This window comes from Solanum dulcamara, chromosome 6, assembly GCF_947179165.1.
Source record: "Solanum dulcamara chromosome 6, daSolDulc1.2, whole genome shotgun sequence".
NCBI lineage: Eukaryota > Viridiplantae > Streptophyta > Magnoliopsida > Solanales > Solanaceae > Solanum > Solanum dulcamara.
Window position 1 is genome coordinate 950,423 of NC_077242.1, and position 14,006 is coordinate 964,428.

At 35.1% G+C, this 14,006-nt stretch overlaps 3 protein-coding genes and 2 non-coding genes across 5 annotated transcripts; 3 read left to right on the top strand and 2 right to left on the bottom strand.

The window, feature by feature from the left end:
• The first annotated feature begins 201 nt into the window (after positions 1-201).
• LOC129891727 (thioredoxin-like protein HCF164, chloroplastic) lies at positions 202-3,289 on the top strand. Its single transcript, XM_055967182.1, has 4 exons — positions 202-491; positions 1,844-2,056; positions 2,335-2,438; positions 2,803-3,289. The coding sequence occupies exons 1-4, from the start codon at positions 285-287 to the stop codon at positions 3,083-3,085; spliced, it is 807 nt and encodes a 268-aa protein (XP_055823157.1). The 5' UTR covers positions 202-284; the 3' UTR covers positions 3,086-3,289.
• A 235-nt stretch (positions 3,290-3,524) lies between these two features.
• Positions 3,525-9,293, bottom strand: LOC129891726 (grpE protein homolog 2, mitochondrial-like). Its single transcript, XM_055967181.1, has 6 exons — positions 9,002-9,293; positions 7,979-8,144; positions 7,700-7,890; positions 7,430-7,597; positions 4,080-4,208; positions 3,525-3,906 (listed from the first exon to the last, which is right to left on the bottom strand). The coding sequence occupies exons 1-6, from the start codon at positions 9,149-9,151 to the stop codon at positions 3,826-3,828; spliced, it is 885 nt and encodes a 294-aa protein (XP_055823156.1). The 5' UTR covers positions 9,152-9,293; the 3' UTR covers positions 3,525-3,825.
• A 1,232-nt stretch (positions 9,294-10,525) lies between these two features.
• TRNAG-GCC (transfer RNA glycine (anticodon GCC)) lies at positions 10,526-10,596 on the top strand. Its single transcript has one exon. It is a non-coding gene; the product is annotated as a tRNA-Gly (tRNA).
• Positions 10,597-10,600: 4 nt separating this feature from the next.
• Positions 10,601-10,688, top strand: LOC129893691 (small nucleolar RNA snoR114). The gene has a single exon (XR_008767570.1). It is a non-coding gene; the product is annotated as a small nucleolar RNA snoR114 (small nucleolar RNA).
• Positions 10,689-11,070: 382 nt separating this feature from the next.
• Positions 11,071-13,853, bottom strand: LOC129893453 (upstream activation factor subunit UAF30). The gene is made up of 3 exons (XM_055968991.1): positions 13,681-13,853; positions 12,677-12,871; positions 11,071-11,414 (listed from the first exon to the last, which is right to left on the bottom strand). Exons 2-3 carry the CDS (start codon positions 12,848-12,850, stop codon positions 11,286-11,288), a joined length of 303 nt encoding a protein of 100 aa, XP_055824966.1. The 5' UTR covers positions 12,851-12,871; positions 13,681-13,853; the 3' UTR covers positions 11,071-11,285.
• Between the last annotated feature and the right edge of the window lie 153 nt (positions 13,854-14,006).

Here is a 14,006-nt window from a genome sequence, read left to right on the forward strand (position 1 = left end):
TGTATTAAGAAAAACTCCTACTATGTATGGAGCATTAAATTTCAAACTTGTTAGTTGTTACATTATCTTATGTTATTGTGCTTATAATTCGGAACTTATAAATTTTAAATTTTAATTGCTTCAAATGCTCTTTATTAATTGAGAGGAAACTAATACGACGCCGTTTTAAATGGTCAAAAGCAGTAATGAAAAATCTACAAAAACAAAGCAGCATCTATGTCCACTAGCTACAAGATTTTCGCCATTTTCTCAAATCAGTGAAGGTAAAGAAAAGGGTTTTCGCCATGGCTAAAGTGGCTTCTAGTTCTATTGGACTCCACAGACTGAGGCCCTTTCATTTTCGACCCAATCAAACTTTGCACTCTGTGAAACCTTCCATTTATCATCAGTTGAAGAATGTTCAAAAGTATCAAAGAATATACTGCCAAACAGATCCCAAAACAGGCGATTGCTGCCAACCAAACTCCGACACGTATGAATCTGCAGTAAAGGTTTAGTCTTTTCACTTTCTTTGTTGTTTTTATTGACACCCATTAAGGTTTATTTGGGTGAAATAGCAGTGTAGCAAAAAGTGCGCAGTTTTGTCATTTGTGAACTTGTAAAGGGTATTTTGAAGGAAGAAATTGAGCAACCACTTTTGGGTCAAATTCCCATGTTGAGGGAAGCATTTACTTATAGTCTTGTTTATTGACTTAGTTATAAAGAAAATAGAGAGTTGTTCATTGCACCCGGATATGCCCTAGTAGTTAATGAGGTGGGATGGGAATTCCGAGGTCTTAGGTTCAATCTCATTAGATGATTTCTTCCCATCTAATAAAGGCATTTATCTAAGCGTTGGTGGATAAAAATTACCCCATCTGCTAGTGAGAGTTAGCAGATACCCTTTGAGATGCGTCCAAGCTGGTCCAAACAACATGGTTAGTGAGAGGTAGCAAGTATCAAATGGAATTAGTCAAAGGTTGGTCCGGACTTCATGGATATGAAAATATAGAAGGTTACTTACAAAAAAATAATAACATATGCCTAGTGTTATCTCATAAGTGGGGTCTGGAGATGGTTGTGTGTATGCAACCTTACCCCCTACTTTGTGAAGTAGAGAAAGAGAAGTTTTTGATAGACCCTCAACTTAAGTAAAAGCATATCAAAATTAGTAAGAAAAAGAAATATAAAATTGAAAACACATGTAGATAAATAACGGAGGAAAGAACATCAACAATAACAAGTTATACAATAACTGAAATAAAGGAAACATGTAATAATAATATCAAAGAATAACATAGTAAGACAGTGATAATAATAATACTTATAAGGAAAACTAGACAACGTCCCACTATCTAAACACCTTCTACCCTAATCCTCGACCTCCACATCTTCCTATCTAGGGCCATGTCCTCGGTAAAATACATGTGTGTTATGCCATGTCTAATCACCTCTCACCAAATAAAATAAAAGAGAAAATTGTTAATTCACTTATTTACTTTATGAAAAGGAAATATAGTGCTAATAATTCCCAACCATACCTGATTGTGTGTGTGAGATTCTTCCTTGTAGTTCCCTGTATAATCTGTTGCATAGAAAGAGAAAAAGTATTAACAAAGAAACTAAATCCATTCATATCAACTTCATAATGTTTAAGGTTTTGCTAGTGAGGTGATGCATTTACATAGAAAATATAGCTAGTGGTGCAATCTAATCTTCAAGTTGATATACATAATGTTGATGGCATTTCAGCTTTCTCAATGCACACTGACCCATTCTGATAATAATCCCTTGGATATTATTCATGTCTGATGCAATACTTTTGGTTAGACTCTGATCGGTCGGCTAAATGTGTGCTATATAGGAGAAGTCCTCAATAGAGCCAGCTGCTGGAACTGAGAGTAGTAAAGCTGAAGTCTCTCCTCCCTCTACTGGTCCTGAATATCCAACCAGAGACTTTAATCGGCGGGTAGCACTAGTGTCTGTCCTTGCAGCTCTAGGATTTTTCTCTTCACGAAGGCTAGATTTTGGTGTTTCTTTGAAGGATATCACGGCTGCAGCACTGCCATATGAAGAGGTTAGTGTACAAGCATGACCATCATTTCTTATGATAATTTGTTTTGTTGTGTTCATTTGCTATAATCTACCTAATTGACGCAACACAAGGCTTTGTTTTTTTCTTTAAAAATTTGATAACACCCTCCTACCCTAAGTAAATCTAAGCCTACCTGTAGTTTTCCTTTTTAACTCTCTCCTCCAAATTGCAGATATGTACTTTCACTATTGAGTCGTTTCAACTGTAGTTTCTTTCTTATGTTTTCTGTTTAATTTTCTTTTTGATCTCCTCCCATGCAGGCTCTTTCCAATGGAAAGCCTACTGTTGTAGAATTCTATGCCGATTGGTGTGAAGTTTGTCGAGAATTAGCTCCAGATGTCTATAAAGTTGAAGAGCAGTACAAGTAAATCTCTTTTTTTGTTATTGATTACTGATAACCAACTCTTTTTCCAATCAATATAATAGAGTTCTCTTTCAGTTATTCTTTTCAGAGAGATTTCCATTTCTTCAATAGTAGAGTCTTTTTCTTTTCGTCCTGTTTAAGCAATAATAAGTGCATGCTTGAGTTTCTGCTTGTTCTTTGTAGCATGTGTTATTGTTAGCAATATGCATAGCATAAGTCAGTGAACAATTTAAGTGTTAAGAAGGTTCATGCTCGTCTATCAGGAATAATCTGCGTATATTTCATCCTTCCCAACCCCACTTGTGAGATTCCACTGGGCATTATGTTGTTGCTGTTGTTGTTGAGGTTCATGTTGTTAATGCAGGGACCGTGTGAATTTTGTTATGTTGAATGTGGATAACACAAAGTGGGAACAAGAGCTTGATGAGTTTGGAGTTGAGGGTATCCCCCATTTTGCATTCCTGGATAAAGATGGAAATGAGGAAGGTAATGTCGTTGGCCGTCTTCCAAAAAAGTATTTGCTTGAGAATGTAGACGCCCTTGCACAAGGAAAAGAATCAATACCTTATTCTCGCGCTGTGGGACAATATACAAGTGCTGAATCGCGCAAGGTTCATCAGATTTCTGATCCCAGAAGTCATGGTTAGAGCTCAGATGCATCCAGATGTATTACTCAAAACTGTCATTAATTCTTGCAAGACTGACATACGCATTGAAAAAGGAGTGACAAATACCACTTGCTAGTTTGTAACTTTGGCATTATTTTTGCCCACTTCGCTGTATATAAGAACATGCGGACTGCCGTGATGTATTCTAAGTCTAAATGTCATATTAAAACATATTTCTGTGAAGGTAACAATCATCTAGCAAATGTTCCCCCATCTCCAAATACAGAAGAAAAAAAGCATACATCAATATCCACACAGCCCCAGAAATACCTGAAGTTCACAATGAAATACCTAAAAGTATATTTTTTCTTTATTTCACCATAGCTCCAAAAATAATAGCGACTTCTTTCACTCAAAGATCTGGTTGGGCGATGACAGCAGCGATCAGTCTCTTAAGCAGAATAAGTTACATCTACACTTAGAAGTTCAAAACATATAACAAAATTTGTGTATTTGTGAGGAAGTGGAGAGGGGAAGTATCCACCCACAATAACAATGGCCTTATGAATCAGAGGGTTCTGATTGTTTCAATTTTAACACAACTCCAAATAAAGGGCAAACCAAAGAACATTAAAGCTATAGCTTTAACATCTGCACAATGAACACCTTCTTTGAAGTAGAATGAAGAGCTCAAATCGCCTAAGATCAAAATGTTCTGATTTTTAAACTGCAAGCTCTAAAACATTAATGAGCCACCAATTTAGGTGTTGGTACTTTGATCAATTCCCTGTACTTTCCACAGCTACTGTCACACCAACTTCAGCAGGTCGAATAACTCGGTCATGCAAGGTGTACCCTGGCTGCAAACATAAGTGCAATTAGAATTGTTTGCTACTCATTTTGAATCCTAATGAAGCATTTTCATTATATTTGAGTTGTGTAACGACTACAAATGCTTTTAAGATATTGCTACAGGACCATGCAAAAGAACAACCAAATTACTTGTAATTGAAAAGAAAATACTAAACAATACCTTAAGACAAACAGCAATCATTCCGGGAGCCTTTTCAGGATCAGGTACTTGAAATACTGCATTATGCTTATTTGGATCAAATTCTTCATTGGTAGGATCAATTTTTTCAACACCAAATTTTTTGAATACCTGAAAAGCCAAAAGAAGCAACTCAGAAGTCAGATCTAAAGGAGAACCTACATCCGAAAAGGATTAAAGATCCATAACATAGTGCAAAAGCAATAATAACATTGAGCATTTACAATACCCCCTGGACCTCAACAATTAGTATAAAAACACTACTGAAGTTTGAAATAGGACAAAAAGTACTATGGGCAGATGGTCAATGGCCAAAGGGTGGAAGCTAATGGCTATTATCATTTCCCAGAGGTAGGCATGCTCCTATTTATTAAATTTCAATGTGAACTTGTAATTGGAGCATCTAGCAAGTTTTCTACTGAGATTTTTCAATGTCCAAGATCTTTTCCTTGCAGCTCATTTCCCACAGCTGCACATGAATATTGCGACCTGTTTTCTGCTTCTTATATTTATTTCAGAAGCCAACTGGGGCATTTGCTTGAAGAAAATCCAAAGCAATGGCCAAAGGGTGGAAGCTAATGGCTATTATCATTTCCCAGAGGTAGGCATGCTCCTATTTATTAAATTTCAATGTGAACTTGTAATTGGAGCATCTAGCAAGTTTTCTACTGAGATTTTTCAATGTCCAAGATCTTTTCCTTGCACCTCATTTCCCACAGCTGCACATGAATATTGCGGACCTGTTTTCTGCTTCTTATATTTATTTCAGAAGCCAACTGGGGCATTTGCTTGAAGAAAATCCAAAGCAATGGCTTCCGTTGCCAAAACATATCAGCCTAAGAGTGTACTTATGGAATTAGCTAGCTTAGGTTAGTGAATACAGTCGCATGATCACCGTGGCAGATTCAAACTTTAGGTTGGGGGATATGAATTCACACTACACTTAAATAGCTTAGAGTACACACTTCATGTCATTTTCACTGACCTACTTTTTATCTTAGTGCAGCTAAAAAAGCTGGCAAATCTTGTCGCCCTCCAGCAATTTTAATACTATTTTATATTTAGAGCCCGTTTGGATTGGCTTTAAGCTGGTCAAAACCAACTTAAAGCCCCTTTTTAGCTTTTGGACGTGTTTGCCTAATGCTAACTTTAAGCCATAAAATTCTTAAAGTCAGTCAAAAATGAAAAGTTAGGATTTCTAACTTTTTTTTCCTAGTGCTTAAAGCCATTTTGTTTGACCATGAAAATTACTTTTATATCCCTTATATTTTAACTAAATTCTCAAACTATCATTTTTATTCTTTTAACCCTAAAATTCAAACACTTATTTTCAACATAAGCACTTTTATCCAAACACTCAACTGCTTATTTATAAAAATAACTTTCAGCACTTCAAAGTTCCAAAAGCACTTCATACCTAAAAGTTACTTTTTTAAGCCCATCCAAACGGGCTCTTACTCCATTTGCCGGATCCTATATGACATATTTACTTTATGGAGAGTCAAATAATCCTTTATTTCTCCAACAATTGTCAAAATATTTTATATTATAAAAAACTTGTGATTCATAGTACTTACATGTTTTAAATATGTAAATTTAATTCTAACAATAATTGATGTCAGACGGCTTCCCCAATATAAAGGGGAGTTCTTTTTCAGTGGGTCGCTTCATGGTCACAGCAAAACTGAGATACTTCGCCCTCATGCTCCAAAACCCATCCTTCCTTTTTGAAATAAAGAGTTTTTCAAAGCTGATTGTCTTGGCATATTCTGACCTACTTTTTACTTTTCAAAGAACTTCTCTAGACACCTTACCAAACTTGACTTAATAATGTATCCCATACTTTACCCTAATATAATATAAGGTAACCAATAGAATACAAGCTGAGGTTCCATAGTGCACGCTATTTGAAGTTGATTTTGTGTTAACCGGTGAAACAAGTGAGGAAGTCAATAAAAGTTAGAAGTACTGAAAAGCACTCAAGACTATGGTTCTCATGATAAGTAGAAGGTAAACAAAACATATGCTTTGCAATCTTAACAGCCATGAGAAAATTAAAGTGATGTGAGAGCAAATTGACCTTCAAAAAAATATAGTTATCTAGGTTTATTTTTCAAGGAGAATGACATGATCGATGAAGATGTAACACATTGATTAAAGTAAAATAGCTAAAACAGTGAAATGCTATAGAAGTGCTTTGCGATAGGAAGATACTAAGTACTAACAAAATAAAAGGCAAAAGTAAAACTACTTGTAACACCAACAACATCATATGAAAGTGAATGTTGATCCTTCACCAAAAAGAATGTCATAGTAATGGGGAAGTTAAAATTGATATGCAGTATTACAAAATTGATATGCAGAAGTACAAATGGCATCAGGGAGGATAAAATAAGTGAATGTCGTCCGAGATGATTCACCTGTGTCTTAAGTGTGTCTTAATATGCACCTTCAATATGTGCAACAGTGCGATTATTGGAAGTGATAAAAGGAAAGAATATAGACCTATAATCTCTCAAATCGATGTGGATATAGCAAGAAACATAATGCAATGCAGCGGGCACTATTCAAGCGTTGGGATTAAGACAATTTATTTTTTTGCAAAGGAAGTCTTTGTTGGAATTAAGACTTAGTTGGTGTTACTTTTGTATCAGGTAAGATATCTGTCAAAATTCATTTAATTCTTGTTAGGTACGAATACTTATGTAGGGTGTATGAGATTAAAAGAACATGTACTTGATTGATTTAGCTTTTATTTAGTTATTTATTTATTTATTCATCTTTGATAAGGTACTTGTAGACTTGAGTTGATAGACTTTCCTTTTATTTAAGCAAACACAAACAGTTGGAACTATGACTTAATTGTTGATACACCTGAACAGTGTTTGATGTTTTTCAGAAGTCGTTTCTTTTTGTTAGACTTGTATCTTCGTGAAGGGATTTGGAAAACCTATAATGATTGATTTTGTTTTTATTCTCACAACAAATCAAAAGGATCAGCCACGAGACATTCATTTATTTATTTCTCTTACATAGACTACTAATAATTACTTTCTAATTATTTGGTACGACTGAAAAAAGCTATCCAAATAGAAAGTGACTCTTCTATCCTTGAAAGTGCTGAGCTTTTTCTCTCCCTGATCTTTCACTTCATAACCAGACATAAAGAAAACATGATAACCCGATTTTACTTCTCACGTTCAATTCCCCCTCCCTCTTTTCACCCCAAGAGGGCACAAACAAGTTGAAGAGCCAGATACTTGCTTTTCATAATCCACAGTAAAAACATGAGGAGAGATGTGCCACAATATATTTAAGGGGTAAGAGTGTACCTCTGCCAGCTGTTTATCAGTCATTTCAACACCTTCCAGAAGAGTCTTCAGAAGTGGCACGGCACCAGTTGTGTCTTTAGATACATCAATTTTGGAGAAGCTCTCTTTTACAACGTAAGAAGCCCTTCCCAGATTATCAGAAACATCTAGAAGGGCTTTCACAAAATTCTGCAACATTATTTATACAAAGATGAGAGACGTAGAAGAGCAAGTTAGACTACAGAAAATTAGTCGTGCTTGTGTAGCATAATATGTGCTTACAAAACTAACCTGAATGGCAAACTTCTTGGTATTTTCTGCTTCTCGTCTAGTTCTCTCCATGACATTCTCCATCTCTGCATAAGTCCGAAGAACCTTATCCTGCATGTTTCGAAGCTCCTCATGTTTCATCTTAAGGAGTTCTTCCTTCTCAATCACATATTTGACCAGGTCATCCCTAGAAAGATCCTCCAAATCCAAATCTGAATCAGAACAACAAAAAACACACTGTTTAGTACATTTTCTGCTTATGGCATTTTCAGCCATGTTAAACTGGAAGCATATTGCAACCTGATTCATCCTTCTCAGACTTAATGCGAGAATCAGCAGAAGCTGAAGCTTTCTCTGTTCCGCTTTCTCCTCCTTGGGACTGAGATGTTTCTTTTTCATCAGGTTGGGGGGATGCAGAGGATGAGATTCCAAAACGTTGCAAGGGGGATTCAGGAACTAGAGACACCTAACCCACAAACACAGTCAGCAGAATCAGCAATATCTAGGTAAACATCAGAGATTCAATGTTATAAGAAGAAAAACAATAGAAGCTCGCGAATGTATATTAAATCACTGTTAATGCATCGTTTTATAAGACGGACATATTATCATTGTTTTTTTCCCAAACTTGGCTGTGTACAATGAAATGAAGCAATTAGGAATCATTTTTGTTTTTACAAAACTACAAATCATGTTACCCCATAAGCCTTGTCCTGCATTTTCAGTTCATTCTGGACCCAAAAGAAAATACGTCAAATTATGGTCCAAACAGAAGCCTGCTGTATACTCAAATTAGCCCAAGGAAAAACGGTTGTAACTACACTATTTGAAGTCCAAACAATTTTTAACTTATGTCCTATTCTACTAAACAATATGTGAGAGTTGCCAATGTTGCTAATGACTCAAACATATCAAGTCCAAAATCTTCCCAAGATTAAATTTTGGCAACAACCCACTAACAAGTACAGAGTATAATAGAGAAAACTGGAGTTAATAGCACCATCAAGTTGTTGTCCAAATAGAAGCCTGTTGTATGGGCAAATTACAATTTCCTCTAAAACCTAGCAAAACACAAAATCAACAATTCACAAAAAGGGAAGTATAGGGATAGCACAAAGATTAAACCTTTTCTTTAGCAAAACATTTAAAACTACATACTTTAATAGATAAAACTGAAGTTAAAATTAACATCAAGTTGTGGGTCCAAACAGAAGCCTATTGCACAGCTAAATTACAATTTCTGCTTAAACCCCAGCAAAACCCTAATCTATAAAAAAGGGGGAGGAACTGAAAAGAGTATTTGGGGCAGCACAAAGATTGAACCTTTTCTCTTATATTGCGAATTGAGTGGAACTGAGATGAAAGTAAGGGAACATGGTGCTGTTGATTCTGTCTATAATAGAGGAGCAGAGAGTTACGGCACTGTGTCAACACATTCCTTGAGAACCGAGATGAGATTCTACTCAACGACATAGCTGAATTTAGGGTTTTTCTCTATGAGGATTTGTAAACAGGAGAAATATTGAACTGAAAATTGAGAATTTTGGAATGGCGGTGGAACAAGAGAAGGGTTTTTAGCAGGAGAGAGATGGAAAAGGAAAAAAAGAAATAAAAAATATTTTTTCTTAAATTTCCTTTTGCAACCAAAAAAAATTAAAAAAAATGCAACTCCAAGGTCGTAGAAACTTATAGATTACTACAATAAGTTATTATCATTGATCACAAAAAGAAGATCTCTTTTTTGGACATAATTAACAGATAGATACGTAAGAGAGTTTTGTGTACGTTGTTTTATTTCTATCAAATTAAGATTATGGAGAATAGTAAATACGTAGTTTTATTCCTATTTAATAAAGATGGAGAGATTATTTTCAGTAGACACTCGACTCAAGTGAAAATATTAAATGACAATTATAACAACAACAACCCAGTGAAATCCCACAACGTAGGATCTGGAGAATCATAACAATAACAAATAATACATTACTAAAGCAAAGGAAAATAACATGTAATATTAAAGTTGAAGAATAAGATAGTAGGAGATTAATACTATTTGGGGGGGGGGGGGGGAAACGCGCCCAGATACCTAATTTTCTATGTTAATTCTCGAACTCCACATCTTTCTATGTAGGGTCATGTCATTGGTGAGTTGTCAGAGTGTCATATCATGTTTCATCATCTCTCTTCAGTGCTTCTTCGACCTACATCTACCTCTCCTTATATCTATAATAGCCAACGTCTTACCCTCCTTATTGGGGCATTTGTATATCTTCTCCTCACATGCTCGATCATCTCAATCTCACCTCCCTCATCTTGTTCATCACGGAGGTCATTTTCACATTGTCCTAAATAACATTGTTCATGACCTTATCTCTTCTAATATGTCAACATATCAATCTCAACATCCTTATTTTTGCTACTCACATCTTTTAGTTGTGTGAGTTCTTGACTAACCAACGTTCTGCCTCATACAACATAGTTAATCTGATCATCAATTTATAAAACTTACCTTTAAGATACATTGACATATTCTTATCACATAAGACGCTAAATACAAACTTTCATTTCATCCACTCTATCTCAATACGATGAATCACGATATTCACATTGAAATTATATCTACACAATAAGATTTCACATTGAGCAAGTACAAGAAATAGATCTACATTCTTAAAACTATGAAAAATCTAATCTTTGGATATTATTTATTTCAAATAAAATTGATGTCTAAACACAAATTCAATTTTAAAATATTTTTTTTTCTTCAACCAAATTATGCCTAAATGTCTAACTAAAAATGAAACAAGTTGCTTCATATTAGATTATGGTAAACTTAAACAACAAGAGGCACCAGTGGTCTAGTGGTAGAATAGTACCCTGCCACGGTACAGACCCGGGTTCGATTCCCGGCTGGTGCAATTTGAGCGGTGAAGAAATTTGCGCATTATGCGGTGATTAGGGTCTCCGCAATTGTCTGATTCAAAGATGATTTAATAGCGCATCTGAGCTCTTACATTTTTTTATTTTTTATTTTTCAATTACTTATAATTTTGTGCAATATACATAATTAGTAGTTCATATATGTTTTTATTCTAAGTATTAATGTAGATAGTTCATGTGTGTCAATGTTTGTTTGCAACTGTCTTATTATGCAGACCTTACCCTCCATCTTTGTGAGGCAGAGAAATTACTTCCGATAGATCCTCAGCTCAAAAAGGAAGTATTTGAGTTTGACACATAAAGGAGAAGTTAGAGCTTTGAAATTCTGTTATGCAAAGTTGACATACTTTTATACAACAACATACCCCGTCCCACAGGGGAGGTCTAAAGAGGGTAGAGCAGAGTATATGCAGACGTTACCGCTACCTTGTGTAGGTAGAGAAGTACAGTACTTCATCAAAAAAAAGCATTAATACAGTAAAATGTAGCATTTTACCTAAAGAGGGAACTGTGGTATAACACAACTTTCTGCTTCTTCTTGTAGAACTTTGACTAATAAGCCAAGTCTTTTACCAAGCTACATAACATCTGTCTTCATAATATCCATGGAGTCTAGTATAAAGTTCAAGAATTGCTGCACTTATATTAAACATTACAATAAACTCAATCATCTTGGTTGCTTAGGGAAGTGCAGCTTGATCAGCGTCGGTAGTTCAGTCAGCTCAACCTGGGACTTACCCAACAAGATACTCTTCAACTTTTCATCGCAATTAACCAAGTTCTTGTTGTTTGGATCCTAAAAGGAGAACAACACGGAGAAGTCATGATAAAGCTAAAACAATTGCAGTTCTGTCAAAAACCGATCAAGTGTAATATTTTAAGCACATAAAAACTAGAGAAATATCTATAAAAGTTTCTCACAGCCTATTTGAAATGTGTGTAAATCATATGCACCATGTTAGTTTGGCATGCAGGCAACTGAAAGACCAAAACCACAGCCAAAAGCTGAAATCATCTAAAACGAAATTGAGGGCAATTTTTTTTGCAAAAACGCGAGAAAGACTGAGTGAACTAAATAAAGGGAGAAATCAACAATTATTTCCTCTATGCATCGGGAAACAAATTGCTTCATAAAAGGAGAATTTTTTACAGATGTGAGAAATATATATACGCATAGAAGTGATCCAACAGTTCACCTAGTTATCTATGCATGTTTGAGTTGCCTCCACAGTCCAGAGTAGAAATAGGTTAGCAATAAACATTACCATTAATCTAATGTTGTTTGCTTAGCTATAAACTTTAAGAAGTCTCCTGGTTCAATTCTAAACTTTAGTGCTATATATCCATGTCCTCACTGGCTCACTCTATCTAAGAAAAAAAATTCATAACATCATTTGCAACAAGACCATGCCAGAGATCAAACAAGCAGATTCTTAACAATTAGAATACCAGTTACTAGTTAATATCACTATTACAAAAAGCTACTTCCCCTGTCCTAATTTATATGGCGTTTATTCCATTTTGAGATGTCCAAAATGTTACGCATCATTCCATTCAAATTTTACAACATTCAAGAATTCAAATTCATTAAACTATTCGAAATTTAAACTTTGATTTTGATGATTTCTCCATGAAACCAACATTACTTTAATATTTTCTTCCTCAATCAATACGTAATATACAAGTCAAATAACATCTTAAACTCCCTAATAAGTCAAATATGGCAATATAACATGGGATGGAAGGACAATCAAACATGATGTTAAGTCTTACATTGGTGGGATGAGGAAAATTTGGTCTCCTTATATGGACTTGGGCAATCCTCACCTCACGAGCCAGCTTTTGGGGTGTGAGTTAGGCCAAGACCTAATTTTGTACATGATATACCCCATTTCAAGTTTATCATTGTTTACTCATTAATGTGGCTTAATAAAATGTGTTTAAATAACACGGCTGAAGACATCCCACATATGAAAGGGATTGTCTTTGAAATGGAGTAAATATGGATATATAGTTCCGCAACAAGAAACCATATAATACAGAGGCTAATATAGGTACCTGGAGATTGTTTTCCTTGATGTAAGACCAGACACGCTTAAAACAACCCAAGCGGGAGGTCTGCGACTGACCCGTGAACTCTCTAAGTGTTGAAGGGAGATTTACTAGGTCAATCAAATTGGCTAACTTCTTTGGATTGTCAGTCATAACCTTTTTCATCCGCTGTGGCAGCATCTTGTTAGACTTTTAGATTCCCTGCAAAGAGAAACAAATCATCCCATTAGATTCTCGTCCCCACTGGATATCCAAAGATTCTTGCTTTCCTCCAACACAGCAAATTGAGCACAACCAGGCTGAGCTATAAGACTGTCTATGGGTTAGGCACAACACAATAGCTTTGGTGTAGACTCTGTATTTGTATTAAAAATCTACTTAGTGGGCGTTTGGACATAAAAATTGTGAAATTTGGAAAAAAAAATAGTATTTGTTTTCAAGTTAAAAAGGGTATTTGAAACTTGAAGTTGTGTTTGGACGTACAAATTGGAATTGTTTTTGAATTTTTGTGAGTGATTTGGAGTGAAAAATGTGAAAACTTTTGAGAGTATTTCAAATTCCAGAAAGTGGGCTTACACCCTACCCTGCCTAGACTAGACAGATTGTACTAGGTTTGTTGTTATTGTTATAACAATTTTATGTCCAAACAGTTTTATTCCGTACAGAAGTGAATTATCCATGGCCAAACGGGCACTAATATGTATAAATAAGTTATCAAAAAACCCAGTAAGCTATATTTTCTACAAGATCTAAAACCCCTAAATTCAAAATCCTAGCTCAGACCAAAGAACAAAGGTATCACTTTTCAGGTATTTCAGAACATCAAAATCGAATCGGTTGGAGAGTTCATAAATGAAATGCAAAAGCATATAATTGAACGCTACAATACGTAAGAGGCATTTCATCAAACACATAGAGTACACAAAAAAAAGAAACCGCAAATTAGAAAAATGAAACAAAGTCTGTGTTGCAGAAATAGAAGAGATATAAGAAGGAGAAAGGCCACAGACCTCGTCAGGAATGGAGTATGCGAACTACGATTTGGGGGAAAAGTTGTGCGTTTCCTCAAATGAATTTGAATTTAGATGTGTATAATTAAAAGATTAAAATTGAATTGTTAAAATGGGAAAGTGCTATCGAAGTTTTATATGATAGAAGAATACTTATCAAAAGTGAAAGGTAAATATCATAGAATGGCTACAAAATCGGCTATATTATATGGTTGTGAATAATGAATTGTCAAAATTCAAGGTATCGTAGATAAGTATTGCAGAGATATGAATATTGTATTAGATAAAATTAGAAATGATCATATTTGCTTAAAGGTGAAAGTAGC

Excerpts from the sequence above, each read along its gene's own strand:
- LOC129891726 (XM_055967181.1), bottom strand. The coding sequence starts at position 9,151 with ATGTCGTTGAGTAGAATCTCATCTCGGTTCTCAAGGAATGTGTTGACA. Across the intron at positions 7,598-7,699 it reads CCAAGAAGTTTGCCATTCAG|AATTTTGTGAAAGCCCTTCT; the intron begins GTTAGTTTTGTA and ends ATAATGTTGCAG. Across the intron at positions 3,907-4,079 it reads TGATTGCTGTTTGTCTTAAG|CCAGGGTACACCTTGCATGA; the intron begins GTATTGTTTAGT and ends TTATGTTTGCAG.
- LOC129893453 (XM_055968991.1), bottom strand. The coding sequence starts at position 12,850 with ATGCTGCCACAGCGGATGAAAAAGGTTATGACTGACAATCCAAAGAAG. Across the intron at positions 11,415-12,676 it reads TCAAGGAAAACAATCTCCAG|GATCCAAACAACAAGAACTT; the intron begins GTACCTATATTA and ends TTCTCCTTTTAG.
- LOC129891727 (XM_055967182.1), top strand. The coding sequence starts at position 285 with ATGGCTAAAGTGGCTTCTAGTTCTATTGGACTCCACAGACTGAGGCCC. Across the intron at positions 2,057-2,334 it reads CAGCACTGCCATATGAAGAG|GCTCTTTCCAATGGAAAGCC; the intron begins GTTAGTGTACAA and ends CCTCCCATGCAG. Across the intron at positions 2,439-2,802 it reads AAAGTTGAAGAGCAGTACAA|GGACCGTGTGAATTTTGTTA; the intron begins GTAAATCTCTTT and ends TTGTTAATGCAG.